The sequence below is a fragment of the Pteropus vampyrus genome, unplaced genomic scaffold, assembly GCF_000151845.1.
Source record: "Pteropus vampyrus isolate Shadow unplaced genomic scaffold, Pvam_2.0 Scaffold404, whole genome shotgun sequence".
Lineage (NCBI taxonomy): Eukaryota > Metazoa > Chordata > Mammalia > Chiroptera > Pteropodidae > Pteropus > Pteropus vampyrus.
Window position 1 is genome coordinate 1,154,032 of NW_011889185.1, and position 16,955 is coordinate 1,170,986.

The following is a 16,955-nucleotide window of genomic DNA, read 5'->3' on the forward strand; positions in this document are numbered from 1 at the left end:
TTGAACAGAACAGCAAGGATCTAGCATTTGAGTCACAACTCGCTGCTTCTCTCACAGCTGCCAGTCCAGAGCTATGGTTCCTTCAGGTAAAGTTGTTGACATTTCTTATCTTCCCCTGTCCTGTGATATAGAAGAAGCTCTATTTTAGGTAGTCATGGCGGAGAAGACAGACTGTCTTATCCCACTTAACACCTGCTCATAGTGCAGAAGCTTTACTCCAGGTCCGGCAGGCTGAGAATACTGGAGCCCTGATGGAACCCCACCGCAGCTTACTTACAAGGTGGAAGTTCCATGCCAGGAGAGGTAAATGGAGAAAATCAGGGGCTATACCCCTTCCTCACACACAGCAACACCGCTCATAGAACAGAGGTCTCTCTGGCGGAAGCCACCTGCTGTGTTGCTACTAGCTCCTCTGCAGTGGTACAGAATACAGAAGTTCTGCTCAGAGGAAGAGACAAGCTGTGAGGGTGAAGAGCTTGGCAGGTAGGCTTGAAGGGACTAACTTTATTTGGACCAGAGTATGCTATTCCTAAAGGTGTTATCAAAACCAGTGGAAATTTTGGCAAAGAGCAATTTAGAGGGTGCTCATAGCTCCATATACTCATATCAACAAGTAAAATAGAGCAACCAGAATTATAATGGAGAAATCTAGATAGACAACCAAGATAAGCCATTCTGAGATTGCAGTCAACCCTTGGGGGTCAGGAATACTGTGTCACATGCATTAGGCTGCACCCACTCGGAAATAATCAGAGCACGATTTGAGTTGAGGCAAGTTAAAAACATTCCTCAATACATAGACATGTATAAGAAAATAATTCCATTTATGATAGCTTTCAAAAAATAAAATGCTTAGGAATAAATTGAACAAAAAAAGTATAAAACTTGTACACCAAAAAGTACAGAAAAACATTATTGAAGGAAATGAAACATCTAAATAAATGGAAAGACATCCCATGTTCATGGAATGGAAGGCTTCATATTGTTAAGATTGGCAGTACTCTGTGAGTTGATCTACAGATTCAACAAATCCCTATAAACATCCTCTTTTTTTACAGAAATTGAGAAGCATGATAAATTGATTTTTATAAGTGCTAAGAATATTCTATGGGAAGAAATAGTCTTCTTCATAAATGTTGCTGGAAAGACTGGATACCCACATTTAAAAGAATGAAATTGTATTCCCTATTTCACATCATACACAAAAATTAACTAAAAATGGGTCATAGACATAAAAGTATGAAACTCAGGAAAAAATGTAGGAATAAATCATTTTGTTCTTGGGTTAGGCAAAGCAAAATTGGAGAAAGTGATATATTTGACTACATCAAAATTAAAAACTGCAAATGATATCAAGAAATAAAATGACAACACAAGAAGGAGAAAATATCTGAATATATCTGATAAAGGTCTTGTATCAAGACTATATAAGAACTCTTACAACTCAACAATTAAAAGACAACTCAATTAAAAATGGGCAGAGAATCTGTATGACATTTCTCCAAAGATAAACAGATGGCCAGTAGGCACATAGAAGTTGCTCAATTTCATTAGTTATTAAGGAAATATAAATCAGAACCACAATTAGAAACTAGTAGGGTGACAAAAATTAAAACAGCAGGTATTGACAATAATATGGAGACATTGGAGCTTTCATATGTTGCTTGTGGGATTGTGAAGTGCCACCTTGATAAACAGGTTGACAGTTCCTCAAGGTGGTAAACATAGAATTTATCATACAGTTCACGCCTGGTTATATACCCAACTGAAATGAAAACATAGATCCATGCAAAAACTTGACATGAATGTATAATAGCATTGTTCATAATATCCGGAAAAGTGGAAATAACCCAAATGTCCATCATTTGATGAATGGATGAATAACATGTCATATGTCCATACAATGAAATACTATTTGGCAATAAAAATAATGCTACAACATGGATAGACCCTGAAAAGGTTATGCTAACTGGAAAAATGCCAGTCATAAAGATCCCATATTGTATGATTTTATATGAAATGTCTAAAATAGACGAAGGGCTGTGGTGAGGGAGAATGGGGAGTGACTATGTAGGGTTTCTTTTTGAAGTGATGAGAAATCTTACAAATGTAGATTGTGTTGGTGGTTACACAACTTGGACTATACTAAAAACCATTGAATTATGTATGTTAAATGGGTGGGTTTTGTGTTACTTGAATTATGTTTCAACTACAGATACAAAAATAAACTTCTCATAATGAATTCTGAAATGCACCCTATAAACTACAAGTTGTCTAATGACAAGAACCAATTTATGTTAGCCTCAGCCATAAACACTTGAGTTAATTTAGTCTCATTTAATTTCTCAGTGGGCTATCTACTAGCTAGGCAACGTGAGTCAGAAATGGATCATCCTCTTAATTTGACTATTAACTAATCACAGTATTTGTTTGGAGCTGAATGTTTACAAGGAAAACCAATAACCGTTTTTATGTTTTCACAGCCAGGAAGCTTTTCTGTAGAGAAGTGTAGGAGCTCTCCATGCCTATTTAGCATAGAGGGATCTTATTACTTGACTTTTCTTGATCACTTTTTGGCTTTCATTGAATGTTTTCAAAGTTCTTCCTGTGCTCAGGGTCCCAGTTATTGATAAAGTGCTGGCACCTAAATAAAAGGGGTGATGCTAAAACAACAGTAAAAGTTTGATAAGCAAGGTATACATTGTCTCAAAGTATATCCCCACAAATGACTAATTATGTGGTATTTGCCAAAATGTCTAGCCTGAATCTAATCACAAAGAAGCATCAGAGAAGCCCAAATTAAGCGATATGCAACAAAATTGAAGTATAGTTTCCTAAAAGGTCAGGAAACACAAAGAATGATGGAGTCTCCAGATTAAAGACTTAAAAAAGCATATATGTATTTATGTGTGAACTAAATGCAGTGTGTGTTTAAACTTGGATTTGGAGAAAAGAAAGTATAAATGGACATTGTTAAGAAAATAAAAATTGTCTAGAGATACTTCTGGTTATCTTGGGGGGAGAGGTTTTGAGCAAGGATACTATTGAACTGTAGTGGGTAGAGGCCTGGGATATGCTGCTAGATATACTACAATGCACAGGGCAGTTCTACAAACCGAAGAATAATCCCACCCCAAATGTCAATAGTGTGCTGCTGAGAAACCTTTGAGTCAGGTCATAGTATTATATTTGTTTTAATTTGATAACTATGCTATGGTTATGTAAGAGAATATCCTTGTTATTTGGAAATATTTATCAAAGTATTTAATAATAAAGGGACATGTTACTAACTCAATCTCAAACGATTTAGAAAAATTACATGTATGTGGTAACTAAGCAATTGGGGCAAAATATAAACTGGTAAATATAGGTAAAGGTGATGAGGGGGATACTTAATTATTTTTGAAACTTGTCTTAAGTTTGAAATTATTATAATCCCTAAAATAAAGAACCTGCCAAGTAAACAAAGCTGTGTGTAAACTCCTTGGGTTTTTTTTTTTTTTTTTAAGCCCCTGAAGTTCATTATTTATTCAGATACTTTAGTGCTCTGAAAAAGAAATTTTCTACTTAGTAGAAGAGAATTTGATAGACTATCTACTTTGTCTAGAAAAACCTTTTGAGAAGTGGTGCTTTAAGTCCTGAGCCCTGATGAAATTGACTTTCATGGAAGTAGACAATAGTGTTAGGACTTTTGGTAGATGACAATATGTATAAGTAGAAAGCAGTTAGTCATAATATTATTGGGCTTTTCTTCACCAAAGCATCAAAAGCAGATGTTTCTAAACATTGTAAATGTGCTGCCATTACAACATGTCAAGATTTTCTTGAGAGAAGAAACCTCACTGTTTTTGGAGGCTTTGATTACCTTTACTATTTCCAGAGGGTCTCACACAATTAGGATTCTTTGGCACTAGCACACACGTGCCATAAGGTTCAGGATCTGGTATAAAAGTATCAGTATTTAATGCTAAAGTGAAATTGCAAAGTTCTTAATTCCTCCATAACTTGTCACAAGTTTCTGGAAGAAACATCAGTGATTCCCATGTAATTGACCACTCGTCAGAACATTTGCTTCAGCTTTCTTCTGTTCCAAGCTACAAATCAGCTTGACCATTCTCCGGTCATACAGCTTTTTCCAGTAAAATAAAAATTCAAGCAAAAACATAATTTTAGGGTAGTAGATGTTTTCTAAGATTTTTTGCAAACGCAAAAAATTGCAAACGCAGACTTTTTTACCCATTATATGCTATAATAAAAGTATAAAACCAAAGTGTTTACTAGCTTTGTTTTTTTTATTTTTTAAAAGGAATTTCTAACTTAAGTTAGGCCTAGGGACCAACACCTACCCATAGTTACGATAGAAGACTCTTTCTTGAGTTTCTGAGGCTCTTCTAGACTTTAATAACTAATGATGGTGATAACTATATAACTTCATCATATAGAGAGGCATCTTGTATTACTCTAAATTCCTAGGTCGAAATGAGTAATATAATTAATTTTTTATAACAAATTTTTTTCCTCTGCATGAAGAGTTTTTAGTATAAAAGGAAAGAAATTGAAGAAAAATAGGTCGTCTTGGTGTTAGTTCATCATGTTCATAGAGCCCTCAGGTCGCTCTTTGGCTATAATCAAATTGCTTCATTGTATATGAAGATTGGGTGAAAGGTTTGTAATTAATTATTTTTTATGGCACATTTAACAGTTTTTTCTTTTTTTTTGGGTCATGTAAAAGGAAAATTTGGTGGGGAAAATAGAAGTTGAGTAGAAATCGATAATTAATAAACTTCAGGTTGCCTTTAATGGTAAATTAATGACTTAATTTCCTTTAAAATCAGCAGTGATGTGGGTATCCAAATGTATAATGCATGATATATATATATGTGTGTTTTTTTTGTTGTTGTTGTTTTTTTTTTGATCTGCAGATCATGAAGACTATGACCCACAAACCGTGAGGCTGGGAAGTAGATATAGTCATGTTCAAGAAGTCCAAGAACGGCTTAACTTCCTTAGGTTTGTTTAAAACAATTAGAGTTGCTCTCTTTAAGATACAGATAATGCCACATTAATATGCTGTATAGCTTAGGCTATTTTTAGGTTGCCTTTTTCCCTTGCCACATTTTATTTTCCCACATGGAAATCATTACCTGAAAGTTACAAGACATTTCCCAATGTGTTCTTTTATTAAATTTTTTAGAATTATTGTCTGAATTTTGACTTTTTTTCTTTGCAATATTTGAAGAGAACACATTTTAAGCTTTCGTATAGACTCCTGCTCTTTATATTTGTTTATGCTAGAAATATGTTTATTTTTAAAGAGTAAGTTTCCATATTTTGACACAACTAGCTAGAAAACCGTATTGACCTTAATGGTATGATAGACACTAAGGTAATGGGGACAAAAGGCTGCTGGACCAGCACCTCAAAAGGGTGGTTTGAGTCCTTTGGTGCCTTGTTTATCTTAGCAGTGGCTGACAAAAGTAGTCCAAAGTTACGTGTTTAATAACATCATTCTGATAGGGTTGAGGAAAAAAGGTTTATTCCCTTAAGCCAAAGCCAAATGTTGTACAAGGCTGAATTTGCTCAATGATAATTAGCTTTTAATGACTATACACTTATAGATATGAAATTGTTATAATTTTTGATAGAGATTTCTAGTGAATTTCAGAAATCACATATGGCAAAAGAGCTTATTCAGGTGTGCTAACAAAAGTGCCCAGAGTAGTAGTAGTGAAATACTGGGGAATTTTCTCCTAGGCTGTATTAATTACAGACGTATTTATTGAACTATTTGCTTAGTTAAATTAGGAAACATTTACGTAATGATTTAACTTGAAAAACTCTAGCCACCAGATTTTGAGAAATTTGGCATTTGTTTGAAATGTTTTGTGTGTTTTATTTTTCAACCACCTGCATGGAAGTACCTGCTTCCCCATATTTGAGAAACTCTGCCATAGTGAGCCATTGTTATTGATTGGTGTGTGTTGTATCCTTTAGATTTCCTAGAACAGAAAAGTGGTTTATGAGCCCTTTTGCTATATTTAAATTTGGTATCAGAATTCTAGTCCCTGCTCTGTTAACACCTATCTACAAGACCTGTAGCAACTCACTGAAGGGAAAAGAACCTAACTTTACCACTGTATATTCGGCCTTTGTTAAACACTTTACATTAATTCTCAGCAATGCATTGAGGCAGATATTATCCCCATTTGATTAATAAGAAAACCAAGATTCACATGGCTTAAACTACCTTGTTTGAAATCACACAGCCAGTATGTAATGGTGTTATATTATTCCACTATATCTAACTCCAAAGGCTGTTGTCTTTCTATTAGACCTCTTATTTTTCAAACCTACCTTGGAGCCCTTAGGACATCTGAGGAGCTTCCTCCAAGATTTCTGAACAAGCAGTGGAGATTTAATCCCTTTTTCTTCCTCTCCCAACAACTTAGAGCATCTCTGCTTTTATTTTAAACATTGGACTTCCAAATGGAATTGTTGCTTTAAGAAAGTTTTCTGCTGTCCTAAAGGGAAAAGAACAACTTTGAAAATAACTACAATTTACACATTGGACCTCAGTTTCAGATCTGTAAATGAGAGGTAGTAGGGTTAGGGGGGACTAGGTGCTAAAAGCTCTCTTTAATCTCAGCAATCTTAAGAAAATATTTTAAAGACCCTAGAAATGATTCCAGAATGCTCTGAAATGGGGAGGGAACATACTGACAAATATATATGCACCTTAACTCTAATGTTAAGTTATTCAGGATAAAGTGAGATATTCTCTTTGTAATTCAAAGATACAACAGACAGCATTGGTGGGTGATTTCTAAAAGAAATAAAAAGCTAACTGAAGAAAGAGACTATAGTTGTAACAGAATTCATGTTTATTATTGTCCTTTTTTAAATTACCAAATGGTCATAAAACTAAAAAGACACTTGAAAAGAACATCACTGATTAACTAATAAGCATCTGTTGACTATTGACACAAAAAGTTTAAATCATATGTAGGTTTTTCTTTTTAATGGGGTCAGGCACTGAGTGATGAATATTAGATCATCAGAAAGTGTTAAAATCTAAGCAGTTTTAACTCTTAAATGTCAATCAGTTGATTATCTGTGAAAGTCACTTAGTAGAATACCTCATTCTGCAATGATGCCATATAAGCAGAATACTAAAAATCAACTTTAAACATACTTACCTGTTTAAAGTTCAGGGACAAATCTTATTCAGTTTATGTCCAATCATCTAACAGAGTTCCTGGCACATTGTAGGTGCCCAGTATGTGCTTGTTAAATGAATTGATATCTAGTATATTTTAGTACTGGATAAAAGTTGAAAAATAAGTTCTTTTAAGATGTCAGTAAGAACTGGCACTTTTTCACTTGTAGTTAAAATAAAATTGTGATAGATTATTTCATATGTGTATAGACAGATTGCATTTCAGGATAAGAATTATGTAGGTCTAATTGCTAATTTTTTGTTTTTCCAAGATTTTTGTTGAAGGATGGCCAACTGTGGCTATGTGCTCCTCAGGCGAAACAAATATGGAAATGCTTAGCAGAGAATGCAGTTTATCTTTGTGATCGTGAAGCCTGTTTTAAGTGGTATTCCAAGTTGATGGGAGATGAACCAGACTTGGATCCTGATATTAATAAGGACTTCTTTGAAAGTAATGTACTTCAGCTTGATCCTTCCCTATTAACTGAAAATGGAATGAAATGCTTTGAGCGCTTCTTCAAAGCTGTGAATTGTCGAGAAGGAAAACTAGTAGCAAAAAGGAGAGCATATATGATGGATGATTTGGAGTTAATAGGATTAGACTACCTTTGGAGGGTAAGTGGGAAAGTGGGAACTTTGATCTGTTGCAGTTTTTCAAATAGGTAAGGAATCAGTTTTGCGTATAAATTATATGTATATATGCTTCTCTGATGTTTGTCCCAGGAGTTCGTCCTTATCATTATGTCATTTGTTATGAGTTTTTTTTTGTTGGGGTTTTTTTTGTTTTGTTTTGTTTTGTTTTTTGTTTTTGTTTTCTTTTTTTTTTTTTTTTTTTTTTTTTTTTTTTTTTTTGCTTTGCTTTCCCGCCTCCTGCCACTGATATTTCTTTTGTCTTGGCTTAGAATCTGTTGCAGATATGTTTTTAGAAGTACATTAACCATATAGAATTTTTATGCCTCCTGGAAGTTATTGTTCTTCCTTTTTTTCATTGGAGATCTATTCCTCCTCAGTGTTAATGTTAGGTATTATATAATTAATGCTAAAATAAATAGAGGACAGAAGAGAACACTTTATTTAGAAGGATCTATGAATGTATACTTCATTGGCTAGCACTGTTTAACTTGTGATGGTTTTTAAATACCCGAGGAAGTAAAATATTATCTATTTAAGGTTAATCTTTCTGCTTTTATATATGTATTTTTCTCTGATATAATTGACATAACAGCATATTAGTTTAAGGTATGCAACATAAAGATTTGATATATGTACATATTACAAAATGATTACCACAATAATTCTAGTTAACATCCATAACCACACAGTTAAAATTTTTTTTTCTTGTGATGAGAACTTTTAAGATTTACTCTTAGCAACTTTCAAATAGATCATACAGTATTATTAACTATAGTCACTGTGTTACACATATAATGTACAGGACTCATTTTATAACTGAAGTTTGTGCCTTTTGACCACTTTGACCCATTTTGCCCACCTTCTGCCTCTGGCAGCCACCAGTCTGTTCTCTGTATCTATGAGTTTGGTTTTTAATTTGTTGTTGTTGTTTTTAAATATGGGTATAGTTGAATAATACGTCACATGTATATTGCATTTGTTCACTGCCCAAAGCTAAATTTCTTTCTGTTACCATATATTTGACCCCTTTTAGTTTTTTGTCTTTTTTAGATTCCATTTACAAGTGAGATCACGTGATATTTGTATTTCTTTGTTTGGCTTATTTCACTTAGCATAATGCCCTCAAGGTTCATCCATGTTGTCACAATGTAGTGTTAATACATTATTCCTGTCTTTAAGAATCTGACCTGTTCACAGCAGTTTATATTGTTTTTCCGGATATGAAATATTTTTCTGAGAACCATAGACTAAGATTATTTGATCAGACTTTTAACTAAGCGAGGGGTTTTCAGCATTTTTTAATAATTTTTTTATTTTTCAATTACAGTTGACAATAAGTTTTCAACATTTTAAAGCAGCAGAAACCCTTTTTAAAAACCTAAATTTACACAATTCTGTAAAATGTAAAACCAGTTGAAGTGTGAGAAAGGAAAGCCTGTTTTTTTTCTCTGCTTAGTCTCCTTGCGCATCACCCCCTTTCATTTCCTTAAGTCTATTATTGGGTCAGACCTAAAACTTCCTCAGAGCCCTAGAGTTCTGCACATAGTGTGAATACCACTGACATAATTAGATGGGTGATAAAAGATCTGTAGAAATGGGGTGAGTAACCCTCTATGCTAAACTCTATTACATGTTATAAAATAAATAAGTTAATGAGGATGTGATGTACTGTATAGGGAATATAGTCAATAATAATTTTGATGACAGATAATCACTAGACTCATTGTGAGGGTCATTTCGTAATGTATATAAATGTCGAATCACTGGTGTATACCTGAAAGTTATAGGATATTGTAAGTCAATAATACGTCAATCAAAAATAATGATAATACTGGCCAAAGCATATTATATCCTTAGTATAATGTGTCTTTCATTCTTAAACAAATTTCTTTTTCCAAGGACTTGAGTTTTGCATTTATTTTTTCTCTTGGTCTGTTTTCTCACTTAATTTTACTTAGTTTACTTAATTATCAAAGTTGATGTACCCTTAAATTATCGAATACTGTATTAAAAATAACTGAAGGTATGGTTTGAATTTAAATGCTCAACTAAGAAATTTTTCTTGAAAGATATTTATGCTTGAATCTTTTTGAACCTAGGTCGTAATTCAGAGTAATGATGATATTGCCAGCAGAGCTATAGATCTCCTTAAAGAAATATACACAAACCTTGGTCCAAGACTACAGGTCAATCAGGTGAGGATTGATGTACACTAAAACTTCCACAAATTCTAATTCTGATTGAAGAACTCTTTGGCTTATAAGAATTTATGCTTTAATTCATAATTAACTGGAAATGCTTTTGTTTCAACTCTTACTAAAAATATACCTAAAATATTTAGTCCATATTTCTCTCATACAAAATGCTGTCTAAATCACTCTTGTCTTGATAAATATCTTGATGTGATGATCTTATATATAATTATGGGCAGAGATTTTGACTGAATATCTTTTGATTCTAATGCCAAATCCTGAAGTCTGTTTTTTGAGTATCTAGTTTATACTTAACTTAGATAATTCTAGTTTCTTTTGACAGAATGTAGTATGTTTATTATCAGTATATACTCTGGTTAACTAAGATCATGGTTAATGAGAGCTGCCTTTAAACTAATTCTTGTCATCTTTAATTGCATTGTTTTATATATACATTTAATTTTCACATTTTAAAGCAACTTGAACTGTCTTATTTGGCCCATTATTTGTAGGTGGTAATCCATGAAGACTTCATTCAGTCTTGCTTTGACCGTTTGAAAGCCTCCTATGACACATTGTGTGTTTTGGATGGTGACAAAGACAGTATTAATTGTGCAAGACAGGAAGCTGTTCGAATGGTTCGAGTATTAACTGTGTTAAGGGAGTATATAAATGAATGTGACAGTGATTATCATGAGGAAAGAACAATTCTACCTATGTCAAGGTTTGTGAATAACTGATCTGTTAGTGCTACTACATAATTATTTTGTTTTTTCCTAGCCGTTTGATTTTTTAAAAACTGATGTACAGAAAATTAGGAAATTTTTGTTTTTGAAAATGTTGGTGTCTTGCCCATTAAAAACGTTATTTGCATGTTATAGAATCTTTTTAGTGATACACCTGTTGTTTTCTAGGATCTGTTTTTTTTGTTGTTGTTGTGTTTTTGGTTGGTAGGGCTTTCTCACTCGTTAAACCAGGTTTCCTCTTTTTTTCCCATTGACTTTATTACTCAGTAAGAGTTGCAGTGTTTCGATGCCATTCGTTTACACTGTTAAAAATAATAGCATAGTCAAATTGAAGAGTAATTAGAAAAAGCTCTTAATAGCTGCTTTGACAGATAGCCGATATAGCAAGAAATATTTTCAAGTGGTCTGCTAACAGTTCTCTTAAGGTCTTACCGTTTAGTAATTCAAATAGTATTTATAGAGATGTTTATAGAACAAGTGCTGCAATATTTATTTTAAAAGATATTCTTTGTAAAAGAGTTCTTTGTTAACCATGGAATTATTTAAAATTGCTCCTTAAGCATGATTTTTATTTTTTGTATCTTACCTACAAGAAGATAATATACCAACATAAATATCATTGGAGGGGGGTTTTGATTAGGAATTTTTCAGGAAAAAGTGTACATCTTCCTTAGCTTTTTTTGTTGATACTCTCAAGATAGTTATCTTCCAAATTTAGTGTTAATGAGTTGGGCTTTTATAGCATAAAAATAAGTGAAGTGTGTGACTGATTTTTCCTATGGTAATTTCTTATAACTAGACATCTTATTTTCTACAACCATAGGTACAAGAGTAACAATAATGGAGTATGATTGTTGTGTTTTGAAGATTGTTTATAATATTTATAGTTAAAGGAGCAATAAGTTTTTATTTTCAAGATCCTAAAAATAAGTATCCTTAACTTTCTCTCGTTTAATAAGAAAATGTTCAGTATTAGTTTTAGCTTTATTTTCTTTACAAGAAGATTGAAAAGTCTGCTGAATGTGATGATGTTTTCTCTTTTGTTCCTCCCAGAGCTTTTCGTGGGAAACATCTCTCTTTTATAGTTCGGTTTCCAAACCAGGGCAGACAGGTTGATGACTTGGACGTATGGTCTCATACAAATGATACAATCGGTTCAGTACGACGATGTATTCTGAATCGTATTAAAGCCAATGTAGCCCATACAAAAATTGAGCTCTTTGTGGGTGGTGAACTGATAGATCCTGCAGATGATAGAAAGTTGATCGGTCAATTAAACTTAAAAGATAAATCGGTAAGTATCTATAATTGCCAAACTTCTCAAGAAAATCAAACCTGATGATGTTTTTCATATCAACAGTCAACATTTCATGAAAATGGTAATGGAGCATCTGTATGTGTGAGGCTCTGTATTAAGTGTTTTGATATAACGCTAAAGACAAACATCATGTTACCTACAATATAGTAGAAGAAAGGGTTTCTAAAAACAAAACTAAGTGGTTATGTTAAACAACACTTAAAAAATTTATTTTAAAAATATATAGCATGTAGGTTTTTGTTTTTGTTGGTGTATCACTAACATCTGTTTTGTATATTTTTCCTTGTCTTTGATATTAACGTAGTATATCATTTTCAGCTAATTACAGCCAAACTTACACAAATAAGTTCCAATATGCCTTCAAGCCCTGATAGCTCTTCTGATTCCTCAACTGGCTCTCCTGGAAACCATGGTAATCATTATAGTGATGGTCCCAATCCAGAAGTGGAAAGCTGTTTGCCTGGGGTGGTAAGTAGTTAGTTTTAAGCTACTGTATGCAAGGCATTATGCTAGGTTCTTGAGAATAAACAAGTATATAGGATAGTTATTTTTCTTGAGGAGCTTGCAGTTAATGTGGCAAAATATCAAATAAGTAACTATACTATTAACCATCAACTTCAGAATGGATCCCTCTGAAAGGTGATTGTAACCTGGTTGAAATTTAAAACATTTTCCTATAGTTACAGTATTGTTTCCGTAAAGTTAACCTATTATACAGCTTAATTATCATTATTGAATATATAAATTTAGAAAAATATCACTGTATTTTGTATTTGTATCACAAAAATAAATCTTTCAGAACTATTTCTGTAGAAAAATAGTCTTTCTCAAATTGTCAGTAACATGTATCTAAAGAAACAGTGACTCCTTTCCTTACCTTCATCCACCCTTCCCCATAAGAATTTTAATGGCTACAGTAGTACAGCTAATCCAGTATCAGAAGGATTGGTTCCTCTACAACACTTGACTTAGTGGACATGGCAGCCTTTTGTATGTACTTGCATGTATGGTAGAAATGCTTTAACCAAATAGTTGAAGCTGTCACACAGAAATTACTGGAGGTCACCTGGATAATGTATTCAGTCTGCATCATGAAGGATTTATAAAGTTGAGAAGATGGGGAGAAGACAGACTACTTTAGAGAATAGAAATGACAAGCAAAATTGAGGAGATTAACAAATTTATTTGGGCCTCTTCTTTTGGGAAGGTATAATTCACAGGTAGGTAAGTATTTTGTGTATTTTGTATTCTAGATAATGTCACTGCATCCCAGATACATCTCTTTCCTTTGGCAAGTTGCAGACTTGGGTAGCAGCCTAAATATGCCACCTCTTAGAGATGGAGCAAGAGTACTTATGAAACTTATGCCACCAGGTAAGAGGTGTTTTTTGTTTTTTGTTTTTTGTTTTTTGTTTTTTTTTTTAATGATAATATTGATAAAGTACATGATAGATAATAACGGTATAATAACAAATTCTTTTCCTAGATGGAACATGCCTTGTGTAGACTAGAGTAGGAGTTGGCAGACCTACAGCCTACTGCCTATTTTATATACAGCCCAAGAGCTAAGAATGGTTTTTACGTTTTTACTGGCTAAAGAAAAAAATCAAAAAACAATATTTTTGTGACTCATGTAAATTATATGAAATGTAAATTTTGGTGTCCATAAACAGAATTTATTGGTGTGCATACATGTTCAGTCATTTACATACTATCTATGGCTGCTTTCGTCTTAACACAACAGAGCTCAGTTGTTGTAGTAGAGACCATATAACCCACAAAGCCTTAAATATTTGCTGTCTGGCACTTAACAGAAAATATTTTCAGACCCCTGGACTGTATTTTGGGTCACGTGTCATCTATAGCATTGTTCCTTAAAAACAACCACTTTTTATTCTTTAAAAACAACCACTCTGAATTTGTAGCTTTTATTTTTGTGTGTGTGTATATATATCTTCATATCTGTAAGTAACATTTTTGTACAACTCTGCCGATTTTGGATATCTACTGATTTTCTGTTCCGTAGATGAAAACTCTTACTCCCGCGTTCTCTCAATTTTTGCTTCATGCTCAGCATTTATGTTTTCAAGAGTGGGATAAAAAAAAAAAAAGAAAATGAAATTTTGAAGTGTGAAAAGTAATTTATTGTATCACTGAAAACTTCTCTTTTCTGCATTCAATAAATTTTCCCTTTTTTCTTTATTTATCTATACCTATAGCAAAGTCTTCCCACACAGCATGTAATAACTTTCCATTAATAAGTGCATTATTCATCTGTCAGCTCCACTGTTGTCCTGGACCTTTTCTTCCTCTCATCTGGTGGTTTGCTACGCAGCTATGCTTTGGAGACTCCTTTCTTCAGCTTTCCTGTGGCAGATTCCCATTCACTGGCTTCTATGTCTTCAGCCTTTCTTTAGATGCTAAAAGCACACCCTCCCGCAGTTGTCTCAGAAAGCGTACATGGGAGGTGTTTTTTTGTTTTTGTTTTTTGAAACATTGCTTATCTTAATGCAGCCAAACCGTCACATTAATTAGTAGTTTTGGTATAGAATTCTAGGTTGAAAATTTACTCTGTCTAGCTGGTAATGCTGCTAACGTGAAGAACAAAGCTCTTTGAGTTCTCTTTCTTTGCATGTGATCTTTGTTTCTGTAAGTTTTGGTTTTATCATTGAGTTTTGAGATTTTGTGATGAGATGCCTTTGAATAGGTTTTTTTATGGTAGGTGCTCAGTGGGCTTAAAGATACCTAATTTGTGAAGTATTTGTATTTGCTAATTTTCTTTTCCATGTTTTGCTTTCTGTGTGTCTTTGAAATGTGGTGTTAAATCTACTAAGTCTCATTTTCTCACCTTTTCTTTCTTCTTTCATTAGTTTTATTCCAGCTCAAGTCATTTCCTTAACTTTTTCTAACTCTTCCGTTACTTTTTGCCCCCAGATATTCTAGTGTTTAATGTTCAAGACCTTTCTCTGGGTGATTCTTTTCCATAGGATTTTGTTTTTCATGAACATATTTCAGTGTTTCTGCTCTAATATATGTGTTTTCCTCTAAAACCTAATGCTTTGCAAAATCATGCACTAAAAATAATTGTGGGGAAAACTTGGAAAAAAATTTTTAATTTGTTTAGAAACACTTACAACTTTTACAGAAAAGGTAGAAATACAATTCAAGAACTTCTTTGAGAACCATTTGAGAGTAATTTGCTGGGCTAATGTCCCATCACCCTTAAGTACTTTACTGTGTATTCCCAACAAACAAGGATATTTGTCCGTAGAACCAAAATATACCCATCTAAACCAGAACATTAACATTGATTCATTACTATCAGCAGTCCCTTAGAGCAAAAAGATCCAGCTCAGAATCATGCATTGCATTTAGTTGACATAGATTTTAGTTTCCTTCTGGAATAGTTTCTCATTCTATGACTTTTATCACCTAGACATTTTTGAAGATTACAGGCTAATTGTTTTTATTTCAATTTATATTTATCTGTTTCAGCATGGTAAGATTCAGGTTATGTGTCTGGAGGGAATACCATATAAGTGAGGCTTCGTTTTTCTCAATGCTTCCTTCATGTTGTGTTTAGTTGCCATTTTTTTCCGTTTTTGAATCACTGTTGAGCACTTAAGTGCCATAGGCTTCTCCACTAACTTTTTCCCTAAGTGTTTTGTGAGGAGGATGGTACTTTGAAACTGTATGCTGTTTCTCTCCAGGCTTTCAATTTTTTCATTCATGTATAGTTGTATAAACTCATGGTTTCCTATTCAAGGGGTTATATAATTCATAACTGATTTATTTAGATGCTCCAGTTATCTCATTTGGCCAGTGGGAGCCTCTTTAAGCCAGTTTCTGTGTCATTTTAACATGTTACCATCATTCTTTGAGTGCTTGCATGCTTTCTGGCTAAAGATGTTTCAGGTGAATATCATGTATTCACTCTCTACCTCAGTGCTGGAATCAGTCATTTCTCGAGGGAGCCCTGGTTCCTTTTACTGGAGAATAGTATTTAGAAGGGAAGATCTAGACACTAACTGTGCTCATTGCTACTGGCCTCTCACTGAATAGAACGAAGGAATATATGTGTGTACATCTACATTTACATCTATATTTTATATATACATACATATATGTATATACCCATAGATACACACACACACACATGGGTGGATGGATTTAAACATCATGGTAGTCCTAACTCCAGTCCAGTATTACAAGGTTCATTCTAGGTTTCTCCCTTTCCATATTTGTAACTTCCTTCTCTGATCATGAAAAACCTGGCTCTCATTATCTTTTAATATGTTTTCCTATTTAATTAATACTTGCGTAATCAATCACCTCTATACCACCACCCCTTTCTCTGTGTGGAAGGGTTCTTGCTCTCGGTCTATATATTTTATATTCATTTATGCTGGGCCTTGCTCCACCCCACGGACACCCTCATTCTGTTTGAGTTGAATCATCACGCTGAGCTCTACCCCATTGTTTCGATTTCTTTCACCTACTTGGCCTCTTAAGTCCCTACATAGGACTGCCTCCTCCTCCTCCCACATAGACATCTTCCTCACCCTGCTTGGGCTCTAACACCCTAGACTAGGCAAGCCTTTCACATAGAGTTTAAACACAGTGTTAATGGACATAATAAGTGTCTTTAGGGATAACTTGGACAGCCCACACAGGTAGTTAAGTGTAGCCAAAAGCTGCCTAAGGAGATAATAAAAAGACATGAAACCAATAGAGAGAAAATGCTGGTTTGAATATGCTGAGATAATACAGATGGAAGTGGATCTCTGAGACAGACTACCATAAAGGTGGGCACAGGACAAAGTAAAATCTGCCAAGAGTCATAGGAGTCT

At 33.8% G+C, this 16,955-nt stretch overlaps 1 protein-coding gene across 6 annotated transcripts in view; it reads left to right on the forward strand.

Annotated features, from left to right (window-relative positions):
* The window catches only part of USP9X (ubiquitin specific peptidase 9, X-linked), a 117,945-nt gene that overhangs the window by 59,036 nt on the left and 41,954 nt on the right, over positions 1-16,955 (forward strand). For all 6 annotated transcript variants that reach the window (XM_023523715.1, XM_023523714.1, XM_011380753.2 and 3 more), the window contains 7 exons: positions 4,923-5,010; positions 7,489-7,831; positions 9,949-10,044; positions 10,554-10,765; positions 11,841-12,081; positions 12,424-12,573; positions 13,359-13,479. In XM_023523715.1, coding sequence (XP_023379483.1) covers positions 4,923-5,010; positions 7,489-7,831; positions 9,949-10,044; positions 10,554-10,765; positions 11,841-12,081; positions 12,424-12,573; positions 13,359-13,479 — 1,251 coding nt within the window. The remainder of the gene's footprint in view (positions 1-4,922; positions 5,011-7,488; positions 7,832-9,948; positions 10,045-10,553; positions 10,766-11,840; positions 12,082-12,423; positions 12,574-13,358; positions 13,480-16,955) is intronic.